At 40.8% G+C, this 17,885-nt stretch overlaps 1 protein-coding gene across 4 annotated transcripts in view; it reads right to left on the bottom strand.

Moving 5' to 3' along the window:
* The window catches only part of TCP11L2 (t-complex 11 like 2), a 41,713-nt gene that overhangs the window by 6,680 nt on the left and 17,148 nt on the right, over positions 1-17,885 (bottom strand). For all 4 annotated transcript variants that reach the window (XM_067010028.1, XM_059080754.2, XM_067010030.1 and 1 more), the window contains 5 exons: positions 16,860-17,080; positions 14,842-14,978; positions 3,078-3,265; positions 2,682-2,863; positions 217-389 (listed from right to left, as the gene is read on the bottom strand). In XM_067010028.1, the coding sequence (XP_066866129.1) occupies positions 217-389; positions 2,682-2,863; positions 3,078-3,265; positions 14,842-14,978; positions 16,860-17,080 (901 nt within the window). The remainder of the gene's footprint in view (positions 1-216; positions 390-2,681; positions 2,864-3,077; positions 3,266-14,841; positions 14,979-16,859; positions 17,081-17,885) is intronic.

Raw genomic sequence — 17,885 nt, 5'->3', positions numbered from 1 at the left:
CCAACTCTGCTACATATACACACAGAAGCAGCAATGAGTCCCAAACCTTTGAAAATATTAATGCTTTCTTCATATTTTCAATATTTATTCACTCACCAAAAGAAGCAGGTAATCTGTTTAAGACTAAAATTTGACTGACACTTAACATTAGCCCAAACCAGCATGGTAAAGCAAATTGGAATTGAAGCAGAAACCAGTAAAAACATGAAGACTCACCAATCAAGGACCAGATAGGATTGTCCTCCTCTTCGATGCTTGAGAATTGACCTACAAGATTAGCTTGAACCTCAGCATTTAGAGCAGGTAAACCTCTCTCCATCAGGGTCTTGTTTACCTCAACACAAGTCTGAACACCGATAGAATTTAGGACTTCCTTCAAGTTAAAGGTCCTACAAAACATGAAACAAAAATCCTATCAGGGATAGTTTTTATTTAGCAGGATTTTTGTTGTTGTTGTTGTTTTAAAAATATACCAACTTATTTATTTCAAATGTCTACCAATTTCCCCCCATTCCGACAATAATTACCTCTATTAGAATGAGCTTAGAAAATAGTAACTCCTCCCAACCATCCTTTATATGTAGCAGATTTGTAAATGCTTAAAACCACTCAATTCTGTGGGTAATGTTTAAATAGGAAAGCACAGACAGAAAAATGTGGTCCCTGAAAATAAGTCTGCAACCCCATCTTCAGGCAGGGCTATCAGAAAGGGAAAGAGTAGGTTCTTTAAAAAGTAACCTATTTACTTCTTAAAATAAACCCTCTGGTCTTAGTGGATTCATTCACCGATTTTTTTTTTTAATGTGCTTGGAAAATGAGGTGCGATCAATTCCTTTATCCATGCCTGAGCAGTAAATCTTTAACACCAGTCAAAAACAAGAAATGAAGATATTCAGAAGCCAATACCATAAAGACAAGTTACCTAAAACTCTTGACCTATCATGATGAAAGGTAAGAAACTCCTTCTCATTGTTACTTTCAAGTAAGTGATCAGTAATCCCAAATATATACAGTCCAGAAAATTGTAAAAAGTAGTTAGTGGTGGGTTATTTAACAGGTAAGGAAAAAGGTGTAATTAGAAACAGCGTTTGTTGGATCCGCACTACTGGGGAATGATGATGGAAAACTGCTGCTCACTAGTCAGAAAGGGTCTTTAAGACAACTTTGTGCAAAATGGGAATTAAAGGATAAGAGATGGGGGGATGGGGTGGGGGAAATTAGACAAAACAATAATATAATCAGATAGGCAGAACAACTATAAAGAAGATGACTTAACAACTAAGTAATTATTAAAAGCTAACGTTTATCAAGCACTTACCATGTGCCAGACACCTGCCCCAAGTGCTTCACACGAGTCATCTTAAGTTTCCATTAACCCTAAGGTAGGTACAATTATTCCCTTCTTACAAATGAGGAGGTGAGACTCAGAGTGATTCAGGATCTTATTCAATGGTACGTAACAAGTCAGTAGCATAGCTAGGATTTAAACCCTGGTTTGTCTAACCCCGAAGCCTGTCCTCTTAGTAACCATTTTGCTATGTGCTTTATAGTAATACTTAAGTAGTACTGGGGGTTCACTAAAGGCTTAATAAATTAGAATTCCTGGAAAATAATGGTTACCCAGTGTGGGAAAATGCTAAGATAAGATTTTTTTGCAAAACCAGAGCCAGAGCAGGTTTCTTTTTATTATAGGTCTTGGGTCCTGAAATGTGAAATAAAAGAGCCTGGCAAGTTAGCACCAGGATCAGTAGAAAGGGCAGGGCCTTGACACAGGCCAGGGTTCAGGCCTTGGCTTGTCCTTTTCTTGGTGTGCAGCCCAAGGCAAATCTTATTCTCTCTCTGAGCTTCAGGTCAACATGAGAACTTTGGATGCTATAACCACTTGGGCTTCTTTTGGCTTTTAATATTCTAGGATTTTATCAAGTCATTTATGTGCTCTCTAAGTAATGGGCAAGAGGCTGGGAGGCTGGGTGTATCTCCCTTCAAAGAGAGGAATAAAGTCCCTGAAAACACCTGAAAGGGGAACCAGCAAGAGGAGCTGACCCATGTGAGACTCATGGAAACATCTGGCCATTGGCTAAGACTAGGAATTTTCTAACTTGGACAGGATTCCCAATAGGATGATCTACATGCAAAATTGAAATGGGATTCTAGTATTCAATGAAGGTTTGATACTGGGAAATGAATTTGGCAAAAACAAAACTTTCACTGGACTTGCAGAGCATCTCTGAAGGACAGAGATGTCACCACTCTGAAGATTCACAGAGGCTGGATCAGTGAAGCTGGTAAACATTTCATGGCAGAAAACCTATGGAGTTGGAACAATTGAGTCGGAAAGCCTCTTTGATAGGGTGTTCTAAACACTGAGCATGGTGGATTTCTGCATTTTGTTGGTTTTTTCCACAACACTGTCAAAGGAGAGCTTTTGCACACACCCATCCTAAGTGGAAACACTATACTCACCCTGGCACTTGTTATGGAAAAGACCTTTCCTTTCCTACGATGGGACATCTAAGCCTTCAGTGATATTAAAAGAAATTCTAATAGGAGAAGGTGTGAGCTAAGCTTCTCTAAAGCACAGTCCTGAATATCACATCCAGATGTCAAAGCTATTCACATTCTCTGAAACACATGCAGACCCTGAATACAAGGCGGAGCAGATAAAAATGCTTGGAACTTACTCTTTGTTCATGCCTTCAAGTAGAACAGCTGAAATCTTTTTTAGCCTGATTGCAAGCTCAGGTAGGCCTTCTGTAATAGCACCCACCATGTTGTTGGTGATTAGGGACAGGCAGGCAATCATTTTCAGTTGATTCAGCTTTTCTGTCAGTTCCTGAAGACGTGCTCCATCTGTCATGAGTGTCTAGCATGTTTATTTAAAATGTAAAAATAGTAAGGGAAGCTCAATACCATGAACTTGTAAAATAAGCAATGTTACATCCAAACCCCCATTTTTATCTGATTTCAGTAAAGTCATTAAATCACATACAACACAGACAGACCAGCTGATTCACAGTTTGAACTTAAGAATTAGAATACTGGAAAACTTGAGTGAAGGAAAAAAAAAAATCACTCACCTCTGGTAATTCTTTTTTCTGATAATCCCACTGTAACAATTTCAAATAACTATTATTTAGCACCAATGTAGGGCTCAGGCTTGGCTTGGAGCTGTTTTTGGCCCCGGGAGTTAAAACAGCCTCAGAAAGAGAAAGTAATTCTTCATGTACAGATTCTTTTATCCATTCTGTAGTTTGATCAAGAGCACCTGTAAGTGCAAAGGCCACATATTTGTCCTACAGCTGATGGATTCCTTCATTTGTGCATTCTACATGACAGATGTCACGTTAGGTGCTGGGCATAAATGACAAGACAGCCATGGCCCTCAGGGAGCTGAGCTTAGAGTCCAGATGGGCAGACAGACCTGTAAGCTCACAATTACAGCAGAATACAGTGAATACTAGAAGACACAGCAGGAGTGGAGGGAGGAGAGGCTGTCCAGGACAGACTGTAAGAGGAAGAACTCCATAAGTGACACTTCAGGATACAAGGCAAACAGAGAAAAGAGCTGTCACTCCAGACTAGGAGAAGAGCCCACACAAAGACCCGGAATAGTGAGAAAATATGGTAATTTGGATGCTACAAGCAAATGTGTACTGCTGGTCTATAAAGAACTAGGCAGGAGAGAGAGTGGCAGTGGATGGCATTAGATGGATAGACAGGCCAGCTCACACATGACCTGAGTCTTGTGCAGAGAAGGTATTTAGATTAAAGGCATTGATGATTAAACATTTTTGGGTTCCAGACCCCTCAGAGGGTCTGAATAGCAAGAGCTATGCCTTTCCCAGCATGCTGGTGTGCACACTTTATTTTACTTCAGACCCAGTTCTAAGGTTTCCCCCTAGAAATAAATTGCTTTTTATACCACATTTCTTATAAAATTATGTATTTGGTGGAATTTATAAGGTGGCAACTGCTTAAAAATGCAGACTGAACACAGGTGCAGATTTTTTAAAAAGACCCAGAGGACAAAAGAAAGACTAGTCACCCTGAAAACAGGGGTAATTTATGAGCAGCTCCATTTGCCACACTTAAGCAACACCACCTCCAGAATTTCACAACTTTGTTTCTCCTCAGTTGGCAAATGTTGTTCTTGGTTTTCCCAGTTCTGTTTATAAAGATATAAAAGACTTGCAGTCTTTTATTTAAAAGGTACCCCACAGATAGAAAAAGTGGAAAACATCATGGATATAATTACAATATGGCTGTAATACGCATTTATGCTGCAAGTTTAATCATTTACAGCTGACAGATTTTAAAGCCCATTTCTTTATCTCAAACAAAAGCAACCGGGTAGCATAGAGGTTCTCAATCCTGGCTGATTGTAGAATCACCTGGGGAACTTTAAAAAGAAAGAAATGTGATCTTGGGCACTGGCTCTTGGAGATTTTGATTTAATCAGTCTGAGATGGGGCTCAGGCAACTGTGTTGAAACGCCCTAGGTGATCCTAATATGTAGCCAAAATTGAGTACAACTGGTAAAGCAGAAAGAGCATGAGTTTAGGGGGAAACATGGGCTTTTCTCTAAGGGATCTGTTGAGATTTCACTCCCACAGGCTAGTACACTGACTGTTCTATGTGGCTCCAAAATCGAGGTCAACCCTATGAGGCACTGGTACCCTCGGTTTGTCATATGGAAAAGAGCCTCTCCATTCATTTCTTCAATGACAACTGAGCACCTACTATACACCAGATACTATACCAAGTGCAGAGAATTCACAGATGAGTAAACACAGTCCCCATACTCAAAAACCTCCTTATCTACCAGGAGAGAGAAACAGAACAATAGGCAATGGTTTTACAGGTGCATTTACCTAAGAATTTCTCAGGGGCAGTGGAGGCCCAAGAGCACTTCCCCACCAATATATGTTCCTGTTTCCTGCCAGGAAGGCTTGGCCTAACCCCCCTGAAACCATCTCTGGTTCTCTCAATCCATATCCTGCCAGTCCTTAGTGGTCCAGCCTCTTCCTGTGGGAAGCCTTTCTTGATTGTATGGACCCATCCTTATCACTGCCTTCTTTTTTAAAATATAAATTTATTTATTTATTTATTTATTTTATTTATTTATTATTTTTGGCTGCATTGGGTCTTCGTTACTGCACGGGCTTTCTCTAGTTGGGGCGAGCGGGGGCTACTCTTCGTTGCAGTGCGTGGGCTTCTCATTGCAGTGGCTTCTCTTGTTGCGGAGCACGGGCTCCAGGTGCACGGGCTTCAGTAGCTGTGACACCCAGGCTTAGTTGCTCCACGGCATGTGGGATCATCCTGGACCAGGGCTTGAACCCATGTCCCCTGCACTGGCAGGCAGATTCTTAACCACTGTGCCACCAGGGAAGCCCTATCACTGCCTTCTTGAGGCACATCTGCCTTTGAATTTTTGATCTAGCTGTAATTTCTCTTAAATAGCTGACCTGAAAAACAGCTTCTCTATTTATTAAAAAAAGTTATTAGGGCTTCCCTGGTGGCGCAGTGGTTGAGAGTCTGCCTGCCGATGCAGGGTACACGGGTTCGTGCCCCGGTCCGGGAAGATCCCACATGCCGCGGAGCGGTAGGCCCGTGAGCCATGGCCGCTGAGCCTGCGCATCCGGAGCCTGTGCTCTGCAACGGGAGAGGCCACAACAGTGAGAGGACCGCGTACTGAAAAAAAAAAAAAAAAAAAAAGTTATTAAATAGTTCATGTGCCTTTAATATTACTAATGATATGAAAATGAGACTCCTTGAGCGTCCAAGCCTATGACGTTTATTTTTTATCTAGCTTTGCCTTGACTTAGCTCATAGCACAACCTGATAGGTGTGTGAGATATCTGGCCTTGTCTTGGAAGACCCCTTTGCATTGGAAACTAATCAAACATTTTTCCAGTGGTACTTGTCACTTAGTAGGTTCTCAAAAAGCCTCTGCTCTCTATACCTGGCATGAGGGACCCGGTAGGTTTCCTATTTAATTCACCATCTCTGGAGGTACTGACTCAAATTGATTTGGTCCTATATACCTGAAGATATCTTTCCCTTCAACTGTCATGCAGTAAAATGTTTACTAATATACACTGTGCATGCAAATCAAACTAGAAGACACAGGGTGTTTTAACTCTTTTAGAAAGCAGAGGAGGGAACACTTCCTAATTTATCTTAGGAGGGCAGCTTTGCTCTGACACCAAAACCAAGCAATGGCATTACAAGAAAAGAAAATTACAGGGGGACATCTTTCATAAATACAGATGTAAAAATCCTTAAGGAAGCATTAGAAAGGCAATAAGATAAAGATAATATACCAGAGCCAAGTGACTGCATAAACATCTCAGGATTGCAAGCTTGGTTTAACATTAGAAAAAAAATCAGTCACTCTAATTCGCCACATTAACACAATCAAGGAGAAGAAAAATATGACCAATTGGGTAAATGCAGAAAAAGCATGTGAACAAATTTAATATGTGACCTATTTAGATAAAAATTCTCAACAAACTAGAAATAGAAGAACACTTCCTTAACCCCCAAAAACGACATCTATGAGAAGCTGTGGCTAACATCATACTTAATGGTCAAACAATAAACATTCTTCTGCTAGAAAAGCAAGGATGCCCTTTCTTATGACTTCTACTCAACATTTGATTGGAGGTCCCAGTCAGTGCAATAAGATAATCCAAAGAAATAAAAGGCAACATAATTGTATATACTATAGAAAAACCTAAGGAATACTCCAAAAAGCTATTAGAAGTAATAAGTTAATTTAGCAAGGTCTCAGGATACAAAGTTGATCATCAAAAATCAATTATATTTCTATATGCTAGAAAACAAAAAGTTTTATAAAATAGCATTTATAACACCAGAAGAACATAAAATGAGATTAAATTTAACAAAATAGGAGCTTCCCTGGTGACACAGTGGTTAAGAATCTGCCTGCCGATGCAGGGGACACAGGTTCGATCCCCAGTCTGGGAAGATCCCACACACCACAGAGCAACTAAGCCCATGTGCCACAACTACTGAGCCTGTGCTCTAGAGCCCATGAGCCACAACTACTGAGCCCGCGTGCCGGAACTACTGAAGTCCATGCGCCTAGAGCCCGTGCTCTGCATGCAACAAGAGAAGCCACTGCAATGAGAAGCCTGCGCACAACAATGAAGAGTAGCCCCGGCTCACTGCAGCTAGAGAAACCCTGCGTGCAGCAACGAAGACCCAATGCAGCCAAAAATAAATAAATAAATAAAATTAAAAAACAAAATTACAAGACCAGTACACCAAAACTAAAACAATATTGCTGAAATAAATTAAAGATTTAAGTAGAGATATTGAGTTCACAGATTGGTAGACTCAACATTATTAAGATGTCAATTCAACATAATTCCAATCACCATCCCAGCTGGCTTTTATGCAGAATGAGACAAACTAATTAAAAAATGCATATGAAAATTCAAAGGATCTAAAATAGGCAAAACAATTTTGAAAAAGAATGAAGTTAGAAGACTAACACTATCTGACTTCAAGACTTAGCCTCAGTAACCAGGATAGTGTGGTATCAGCTAAGAGTAGAAATACAGATCAATGGAAAAGACTAGAGAGCCTAATAAAAAGGAATAAAGTATTGATATGTGCTACAACATGGGTAAATCTTTAAAACACAATACTAAGTGGAAGAAACCAGACACAAAAAGCTACGTATTATATGATTCCATTTATATGAAATGTCCTGAACCATCAAATCCATAGAGACAGAAAGTAGAAGTGTGGTTGTCAAGGGCTAAGGGAAGGGAGGAATGAGGAGATACTGCTAATGAGTTTGGGGTTTATTCTAGAAGCATGAAAATCTTATGGAATTAAAGACTGGTGATGGTTGCAGAACCTTGTGAAAATATTAAAACACACTGAATTATACACTTTTAAAATTTAATTTTATGGTATGTAAATTATATCTCAATTTAAAAAAAGAATAAAGAGTTCAGAAATAGAATCACAAATGTATGGTCAATTGATTTTCAACAAAAATGCCAAAGCAATTCAAAGGAGAAAAGATAGTCTTTTTCAACAAATAGTTCTAGAATTGGATATATGAATGGAAAATTTTGAACCTTGAAATATATTGCCTTGAAATGATTCATAAGCCTAAAAGTCTAAAACTTCTAGAAGAAACATACAAAAAAAATCTTCATGACCTTAGGATATACAAAGATTTTGTAAACAATTCACTGAATGCACAAACCATAGAAGAAAATTTTGATTATTTGCACTTCATCAAAATAAAAAACTTCTTCTTTTCAAAGGATAGGGTTAAGAGAATGAAAAATGCAAGCCACAGATGGGAAGAAAGTTTCATGACACAAAAATCTGACAAGGGACTTGCTTCCGCAATATATAAAGATCTCTTCAAATCAATTAATAAGACAACCCAATTTAAAAATGGGTGAAAGATTTGAACAGACACTTCACGTAAGAAGATAAATAAATGGCCATTTAGCATATAAAAAGATGCTAAACATCATTAGTCATCAGGGAAATGTATATTAAAACCACATGAGATACTTTCACATTCTCTATAAATATATATAGGGTAAAATTTAAAAGACTTATAATACCTAGTGCTGGTGAAAATGTGAAGCAGTTGGAACTCTCATACACTGACGGTGAGTATAAAATGGCACAACTACATTTTGGAAAAATAATTGGCCGTTTTTTCTAAAATTAACATATATTTACCACATGACTCAGCCATTCCACTCCTAGGTGTTTATCCAAGAAAATGAAAACACATGCCCACACAAAGACTGGTACACAAATGTTCACAGAACCTTTATTCATAGTAGCCTAAAACCAGAAACAACACAGATGTCCATCAACAGCTAAATGGATAAATGAGGTATGTAATCGTATAGGATTACAATATAATAGGATAACTTTCAATAATATAAACTATGGATACTCACAACAACATGGATGACTAGCAAAAACCTTATGTTGAGAGAAAGAAGCTATAGACAGAAAAGTGAACATACAGTGTGATTCCATTTAATATGACGTTTGAAAAGCAGCAAAACTACATTGAAGCCAAAAATCTACATTGACAAAAATTTTATCAGTTTTACCTCGATGGGGGGAGGTTGGTTGCAAGGGGCCTGAGGATTCTTTCTGGAGTGACAGAAATGCTTTATTTCTTGTTTCTAGTGGTGGTTACATGGGTATATTCTTTAGTCAAAACTCACAGAACTGTATACTTAGAGTTGGCATGTTTTTATTGTATGTATTGAATGCTTCAATGAAGTTTTTTTAAAAAAGATATGGGTTACGGGTTGGCCAACTAAGTCACTGAGTCTAAGGCAAAAACCTAGCAAACAACCTATGTGATAAACTCACATAAAGCTTTATCAACATAGAACACACATGTAAATATTTACATTATGTAAAAGCCATTGATTGTGCTATTTAGTGCTTCAGAGAATTCAGTCCAGGGAATGCCCTGTGAACTCTGCCAGTTTGGTATGAATGAGTTTAGTATTTGAGCTTTCTGAGATGAATGCATCAAGGGTATCCCTGTATGGATTCATCAAGGAATACAATTCCCTTCTCTACCGACTTCTAATATGGTACCTAAGCATGAAATCTCAGTGACCCTTAAAAAGGCAATGACTCTACATCCTGGACTTGGGGGATGGCCAGGCTAGCTCTTGGTCTGTACAATTCTGAACAGGCACCATTCAATAAACTAGGAGAATGGTGCAGAATACATGGATGGGAGTCCCTGATGTTGTCCAAAGCTTTAGATGGCCTCTATTTTCAATATTCTGGAAAATATTCAGAGCAAATACCCCAATTTTCAGTTAGAAGAATGTAGTTCTCTTATCCATGACATCCACTCTTTTATGCCTAGCAATACCTCACCTTCCCTTTTTTTTGGTACTGATTTTGAGAAATCATTTTCCCTCACTCCATGCTTTCTTTTTGTGAACATCAATTAGAGGTCCCATGACCAGGCAACCTCCCTGACCAGGGGTTGGGCCTCACTGAGTCATATGTCCATCAGACTCCTTCCTAGGACTCTGAATGATGACCACAGCGTTCAAGGATGGCCCATGTTGAAGTGCACATTAACCATCTGAGGATGGAGCTTGGAACTTTCCCTTGTTTTTTTCCTCCCCAGATTCCTGATGCCCTTGCGCAGGAATTTCTGGCCTTGCGCAGACTCAGGTATTCTCGCTTTTCTGTAAACTGCCCCACTCCTTCCATTCACTTCCTTTTCTGCTAAATCAGCCAGTTAGTTTCTGTTGCCTGCGATATACCCCAGCTGATATAACACAAAATAGAAAAATCCAAAGAAAGGAGCCAAAGCGGCAGCTTGGTTTACTCCTGACTTGGCCGTGAGAGACCTGGCTTCCGGTCCCAGCTCCGCTACATCTCAGCTGTGCGGCTCGTTGCGGTCGGTCGTTGCCGAGCATCAGCTTGCTCATCTCTAAAATGTTTCATAAATATTTCCTGAATGCCCTGGGTGCCAGGCAAAGACAATCATAATGCAGTTTTATATATTTCTGAAAAACATTTATGTCCCATAAGGATTTCTGAATCACAAGAAATGAAGTTCCTGAGAACATTTTATCAGATATGAGATTATCTAAATAAATAAAACCTTTTCTTTCTGAGTATCTGAAAAATTACTTGTGGCCTGGCCCCCCAGGGGTCATGTGCCATTCTTTCTACAGGTAATTTAGTTGTTGGATCTAATGTGGTTACTTTGTTGACATTTAATACATTCACCCAATCACTGCCTAAGGCTTTCTTGGGTATATTTTTTTTTTTTTTTTTTTTTTTTTTTTTTTTTTTTGTGGTACGCGGGCCTCTCACTGTTGTGGCCTCTCCCATCGCGGAGCGCAGGCTCCGGACGCGCAGGCTCAGCGGCCATGGCTCACGGGCCCAGCCGCTCTGCGGCATGTGGGATCTTCCCGGACCGGGGCACGAACCCGCGTCCCCTGCATCGGCAGGCGGATTCTCAACCACTGCGCCACCAGGGAAGCCCTCTTGGGTATATTTTAATAGGGCAATTATATAAAATCTCTCTGTCGGCAAAATACAATTTTGGGGGGAGTCAATTAAGAAACCCAGAGTACTTCTCTGTATTAATTTTCTGAATAATTATTTTATAAAAATCATGTACACACAAAAATCCAACACTTTTGTCCTTCTGTGCAATACTGTAAGACTCTTATTTTGATACTAGGGCACAGTGGCCGACTTTTAGCAGAGTGACTTGAGGATATAATTAATAGTTGACATACACTCTGCTTCCTGGACTCTTGATTTCTCTGGGAACATATTTAGATCTGGGCAACAATGACCTACTTGCACAGCTGGATTTATTCTATTCTTAAATCTCTGGAAATATCCAAGTCAATGTGAGAGGTGCAAATGAAATATAAGTCACTAAGCCTGGGTTTTAAGGAGAGAAACAAATCATTTCAGATGAACTAAACTGTAGTTCAACCCTACAGTAAGGAATTTGTTCAAGATTACAGGCTATCTTGACTCAAGACATGGAGACATTTGCACACATGTGTATATACACATATACAGGGACACAAATGAAACCAACCAATGAATCTCAGGAAAATGCTGCTAAGAATGTGGTTATCATAGTTCAGGTTTCAGATCCAGGTTCTATGTAGGGTTCTATGTCTCATAATACCTCTCTGCCTTTGAAGCCAAAACAATATAGCTCTGAAGTCATAGAATTTTTGTTGTAGAAGGATCCTTAGAAGTCATCTAGTCATATCTGTCACTTGATGCTAGAGCTCCCTCTGCAAATCCCCCCAAGATAGTCGATACATTGTCTGGAGAGAGTCAGTTTTGCATAGTGGTTGAATGCACACACTTTGGGGCAGAGACATAGCTGGGTTATCCAGGCTTTACCACTTACTAGCAGTCACCTAGGGTAAATACCTTAACCTCAGTTTCTTCTTTTATAAACAGTAGGTGATAACAGTACCAGCCTCATAGGGTGACTTGTGAAGCTTGAATGAGCTAATAAATGTATGGTGTTTGGCACACAGTAAGGACTTGGCACACAATAAGTGCTCAAACAAAATGTTAGCTAGCATGGGCTACTATTAGTAATAGAGAGGCCCATTCCAAAGTTAAAACAGCAGCTCCAGCTGCTAGGAAGGCCAAAATTGGCTGTCTGCTGCTTCCTCCCCATGGGTCCTCATCTGCCTTACAGAGCTTAACCAAAGCCCTGAAGCACTAACGACAGGGAAGGCAGTGCTCATGGCCCACCTGAGTCTCCCTGTTATCAAGCAGAATGGGCCCAGCTTCACTGATTGTTCCTCCTGTCCCCTCCATGGCCCATGCCCTCTTCCCTGGACAGGCTCCAGCCTGCTGGAGCCCCTTTAAAGTGGCATCTGTTTGGCTTTGTTTACATGAGGCTATCATATTGACTATCTTGACAGAAGAGCTCAGTCCACGAGGGGTAGGGTGGGGTGGGTGCCTCACCTAACCCAGCCTTAGACTGTGGTTAACCGAAGCCCAGAGGCTGCTGTCAAGGGTTTGTCAATGAGGCAACCAGTTAACCAGCCTCTTGCCAGCTGTCAAACATCTGGCATCTCAGCTTCCTCACCTGTGAAACAAAGGGAATAACAGTACCTCTCTCACTGAGTAATTGTGAGGATTCAATGAGGTAACAGTTCCTCTACTCCCATTCTTTCTTGACGTTTCTTCCAGTCCGGTTTTAATGCCCACTAGTCCACTGAAACTGCTCCCATCACGGTTACCAAGGATCCTCACATGGTCACATCCAATAGTCAAGCCTTGGCCTTCATCTTTCTTGACCACTTAGCAGCACTTGTCGCAGTTGATCGTGTTTTCCTTCTTCAAACACTTTCTTCACTTGTCTTACAGGACACCACCCTCTCCTGGCTGTCTTCACCTCTCTGGATACCCTTTCACACTCTCTGTTGCTGGATCCTTTTCCTCTTCTCAAGCTCTAGATGCTCTAGAGTCCCAGGTCAAGCCCATTCAGTATCTACACTCACTCCCCAGGTAACCTCATCCAGTGCAATACTGTGGAGAAGAGCATGGAGAGGATAAGAGTGTGTGGAGTCAGACTGCTTGGGGTGAGTCCCAGCTCTGTAACTCACAGGTAGTGTTGTGGAGGGAAGTGATTTAACCTCTCTATGCCTCAGTTTCCACATCCATAAAATGGGGAGTAATTTTCTCAAGTTTTAGTAAAGATTAAATCAGTTAAAACAGGTAAAGTGTTTAGAATGTGGTAAGCATTCTATACATGTTAGCTACTATCCAGTTCCATGGCTTTATCCACCATAAAGGTATTGATGATTCCCAGATGTATATCCCCAGTGCCCACCATTTCTCTGAACTCCAGTCTCTTAAATCTAAATGCCTCTTGGCATATTCATGTTGATGTCAAACAAGATCTCAAAGTTCACACATCTAAAACTGAATGCTGACTCCATACCATCTCCCACCCTTCTTTCCCTAGTCTCTCCCTCCCATCTCTCTAACAGGCATCACTCTTCACCCAGTTGCTTAGAGTCACCCTCAACTCTCTTTTTTCTCTCATCCAACTTTCAGCAAAACTTGTTACTCCATTTTCAAAATACAACCAGAACCTGACCTCTTCTCACTACTTCCACCACTACAACCTGGACCAGTCCACCATCTGCAATACCACCTAATTGGTACCCGTTTCCCTTCTTGTTCCTGTACAATCTGTTCTCTATCCAGGAGCCAGTGTATACTTAAAATATCAAAATCAGATGTTGCGCCCCTGCTCAAACTCTCCAGTGACTTCCCATCACACTTGGAATGAAATCTAAATTACTCTAATTTCCTAACAAGGCTCTTTGTGACCTGCCTTTGCCTACCTCTTGGCCTCATCTGCTACCACTCTCTCCTGCCTACTCCACTCCAGCCACACAGTCTGCCTTGTGTTTGTCCAATTTCACAAGCAAGTTCCTGCTGCAGGGCCTTTGTATGTGCAGTTCTCTCTAGCTGGAATGTTATTCTCTCACATCTTCCTATGACCCTTCCGCATTCCTTTGTAAACTCTGCTCAAATAGTTACTTATTAGAGAGGCCTTCCCAGTCCACTGCATCTAAAAAAACACCCCCTACCCTCACTCCTGTCCCATTACTATCTGTCCCTTTATCCTACTTTTCTTCATAGCACTTAATAACACATCTGATAATACACGTTTTTTGTTTGTCATTCCTACTAGAAGGTCAGCTCCTTGGTGACAGCAGCTTTATTCTGTTTTCTTCTATCCATAGCACCCAAGGTGTGTCTGGGACACAGGAGGTGCTTAATAAATGTTTGTTTGTTTGTTTGTTTTTTAAATGTATGAAGGGCTTCCCTGGTGGCGCAGTGGTTAAGAATCTGCCTGCCAGTGCAGGGGACATGGGTTTGAGCCCTGGCCCGGGAAGATCCCACATGCTGCAGAGCAACTAAGCCCGTGCACCACAACTACTGAGCCTGCATGCCACAACTACTGAAGCCCATGCACCTAGAGCCCATTCTCTGCAACAAGAGAAGCCACTACAGTGAGAAGCCCGCGCGCCACAACAAAGACCCAATGCAGCCAAAAATAAATAAATTTTTTAAAAAAAGGTGAATAGTGCTTAGCACAGTTCCTGGGTCAGAGTCAATAGCTATAAGTTTATTATGTCAATTTAGAAATTAAAAAAATGTTGAACAGAAATGCCAAAAGTCTTTAGTGATACTATTTAAGATGTCAAAAATAAAAATATCATATTTTCACCCAATTTCAATATATATACACACTTATATTGTACTTACTCGGAGTTTCTTCTAAAATTTCTTGGAACTTGGTTCTCTCATAATCTACCAACTGGCGTTGAAGATGTGGTCTCAGACTCCTAATTGTAAAATTGACCATGTCCATTTTCATGAGGTCAAGGACATGAAATATTTGTCTAAAAATTTTAGAGTTAAAATAGTTAGAGAGGTGATTAAGAAATCAATCTGAAATTCATTAACTATTACTAATTTTACAGGCTGGAAAATATAAACATCCACGAAATGGTTTTGAAATTCCAATCACTTTGATAAGGTCACTTTTCACAAAAGCCATTATACATGCATTCCAAATGTATTCTTCCAGATATCTCAAGAGTATTTACTTTAGCAAATATACCTCCAGCTGATCCATTACATTCAGCCATAAACTGATAGACACTAAGAAGCATAAACAATGAGTCTTAACAATGAGACAAAAAAGATTCAAGAAGAAATTTTCATTTGAAATTTTACGGAGTCTGAACATAGTGTACATTGTTTCTGTTCCTAAGGAAAGAAGAAAAAGAAAAGGAAAGAAAGGACAGGGCAGTAAAGCACAGGGGAAAAACACTGCATTTTAGAGTTGGGCAGCCCTGTATTCAATTGCAGCTTTACAACTGACCAGCTCTGTGGCCAGGAACAAGTTACTCAATCTACCTGAGCCTTAGTTTCTTCATCTGTGAAAGAAAGGGACAAGATCAACCTTGGAGGATGCTGTGAAGAGTCAATGAGATAATGAATGCAAAATGCAGGGGAGAGTGACAACGAGAAGGAGCTCAATACATGAGGAGGATGAGCACCACAGAAAATCCTTCAAAGCAAGGATTCTACAACTGGAGAATTTCAATCTGCCAGAGCTGAGTGCAACTCTAAGGATACTTACAGCTTATTTTACAGATGGGGAAAGTGTGACTTTGAGAGGTTGTCAACTTTCCCAGAGTCATAAAGTAAGTAACCCATTATATGCAAACCAGCTTCCTTTCCCTTTCCCTTTCCTATACTATTACGTGAAACTTAATTTTCAATGTGGCTGTATTCACAAAAAAAGGAGAAGAATTCCCCTCAATGGCAAAAAGTACTGCAGACTCCTCTCTCCTCTGGGATCACAAAGAAATTACTGTCTACACAGCCAGATTAGAGTCTTACGATCTTACTGTACACATCACTTCCTGAGGGAAGCTGTGGCAGAGATAGCTAGCCGACCACCAAAGATCCATGTTGCCTTCCTGCAGTGTGGATTTGTGGCTGGGAAATGTGTTTCCAGACAGCAGCCACATTTCCCAGGCCACCTTCAATGTAGGTGGTACCATGGGACTAGGTATAGTCAATGTAATGCACTGCTTCTGGGCCTAGGTGGTTAAATACTGGATATGCCTTCCTCATGATCTCTTTCCCATTCACCAGCTGAATGTAAAGGACTCCAAGGAGCTGGGAGAGGGTGGAGCCAAGGAGAGAAGGAGCCTGGGTCCCTGAATGACACATGGAAGGCTGCCTGACCAAGAATCCCTGACTCGGACTTTGACATGAGTGAGAAACAAACGTTTATTGGTTAAATCACTGAGAACTCAGGGTTTACATGTCATAGCAGCTAGCAATACCCTAACTAATGAAGAAGCCTTCCTGGATCCTTAACTAGGTTAGGTCCCCCTGCTGGAAGCTCCATTAATCCCCTCTACTTCCCTTTTCATAGAACTATCACAACTGTAATTCCTTGTTCAAGAGCTGTCTCCCCATTAGACTGTAAACTCCCTGGGATCAGAGACTGCATCTGCCTTTTTCATCACTGCACCTCTAGGGCCCAGCACTGCCAACTAACAACCTTGTTGGGTGACTCAGTGTGAAAACTCCATGCACACAATAAATGATTGACTTGTCCCTTGCTTAGGTGGTTTCTTCCTAGGGTCAAGGGTCCCTTTGGGAGAGGAGGAACCCTTATTCTGTGTTCCTCAATTCCCACACTTCCCCTCTGAATGAACTTAAAGGTACTCTAAGAAAATGCAAGCAGCAGAACCGCTAACCTCAGCACGTCCACGATGTTGCAGGTAGCCTTTAACTCTCTGATATCATCATCTCGCACAGGAGCGCACAGCTTTCCCATTGTACTGATGACGTAGTTGGCCAGTCCTTGGATGTCGACAGCACTGTGCTCAGCCTGCTGCCTAATGAGGTCTGTGTCCAAAACTTCACAAATCTGGATGCGAAGCCGGTTGCCACCAGGAGTCAGAAAAGAGAGGAGAACCTATACAGGGACAGGAAAGAAAAATTAAAAGCATCCTTACATGAATAAAGGTTGTCATTTCTAATTTCAATGTCTAGATGACCAAGCTCCCTGTCCATATTTTAATGCCCCAGATGCCATAGAAGTTTGCATTGAGTGGTGGATCAGGGGAGCACTCCAGGGTCCTGACTCTAAAAAGAAAGCTCTGTCTTCTGAATGAAAGCCTCCCCTCCCCTCCCATGGGAAGTTACTAACACTGTCGGAATGAAAACAACTGGCAAGGAAGCAATACTATTGAAAGAACTTCAAAAAGTTTACAGAGAAACCATGCAAAGACAAGTTGCAGATAATAGCTCCAAAACAACCCTTTAAAGAAGGGCAAATAGAAACATCCCCATGGGCTCTATTAGTATATTTACATGTGAAATATTCCATATTATATGAACAACCTATATTGTGCATTCACTACACAGCAGACACTGTACTTATAGACCCAACACGTGGTTAGGAGAACAAGCTCTGAGCCGGAGTGCCTCAGTTCAAATCCCTTTCACCCCTCAAAGCTGCGTGACCTTGGGTGAGTCAGGGAGCTTGGTTTCTTTATATGAGATAATAACAGGCATAACTACCTCACAGCATTATGGTAAGGATAGATGAATAATCTAGTGCTTGGCACAGAGCAAGTGTCTTGTAAAAGTTAGCTATGACTGTCATCTGATTTAATTCTCACAACTACCCTGGAGAAGACAGACTTAAGAAGAGAGAGCCTGTCACTAAAGCAGGTCTATCTAACTCAGGCTCTGTGCTCTGAAGCACCACAGCCACT

Source organism: Kogia breviceps, chromosome 12, assembly GCF_026419965.1.
Source record: "Kogia breviceps isolate mKogBre1 chromosome 12, mKogBre1 haplotype 1, whole genome shotgun sequence".
NCBI lineage: Eukaryota > Metazoa > Chordata > Mammalia > Artiodactyla > Physeteridae > Kogia > Kogia breviceps.
Note: the sequence above shows the minus strand (reverse complement) of the source record. Positions and strands in the feature narration are given on the sequence as shown.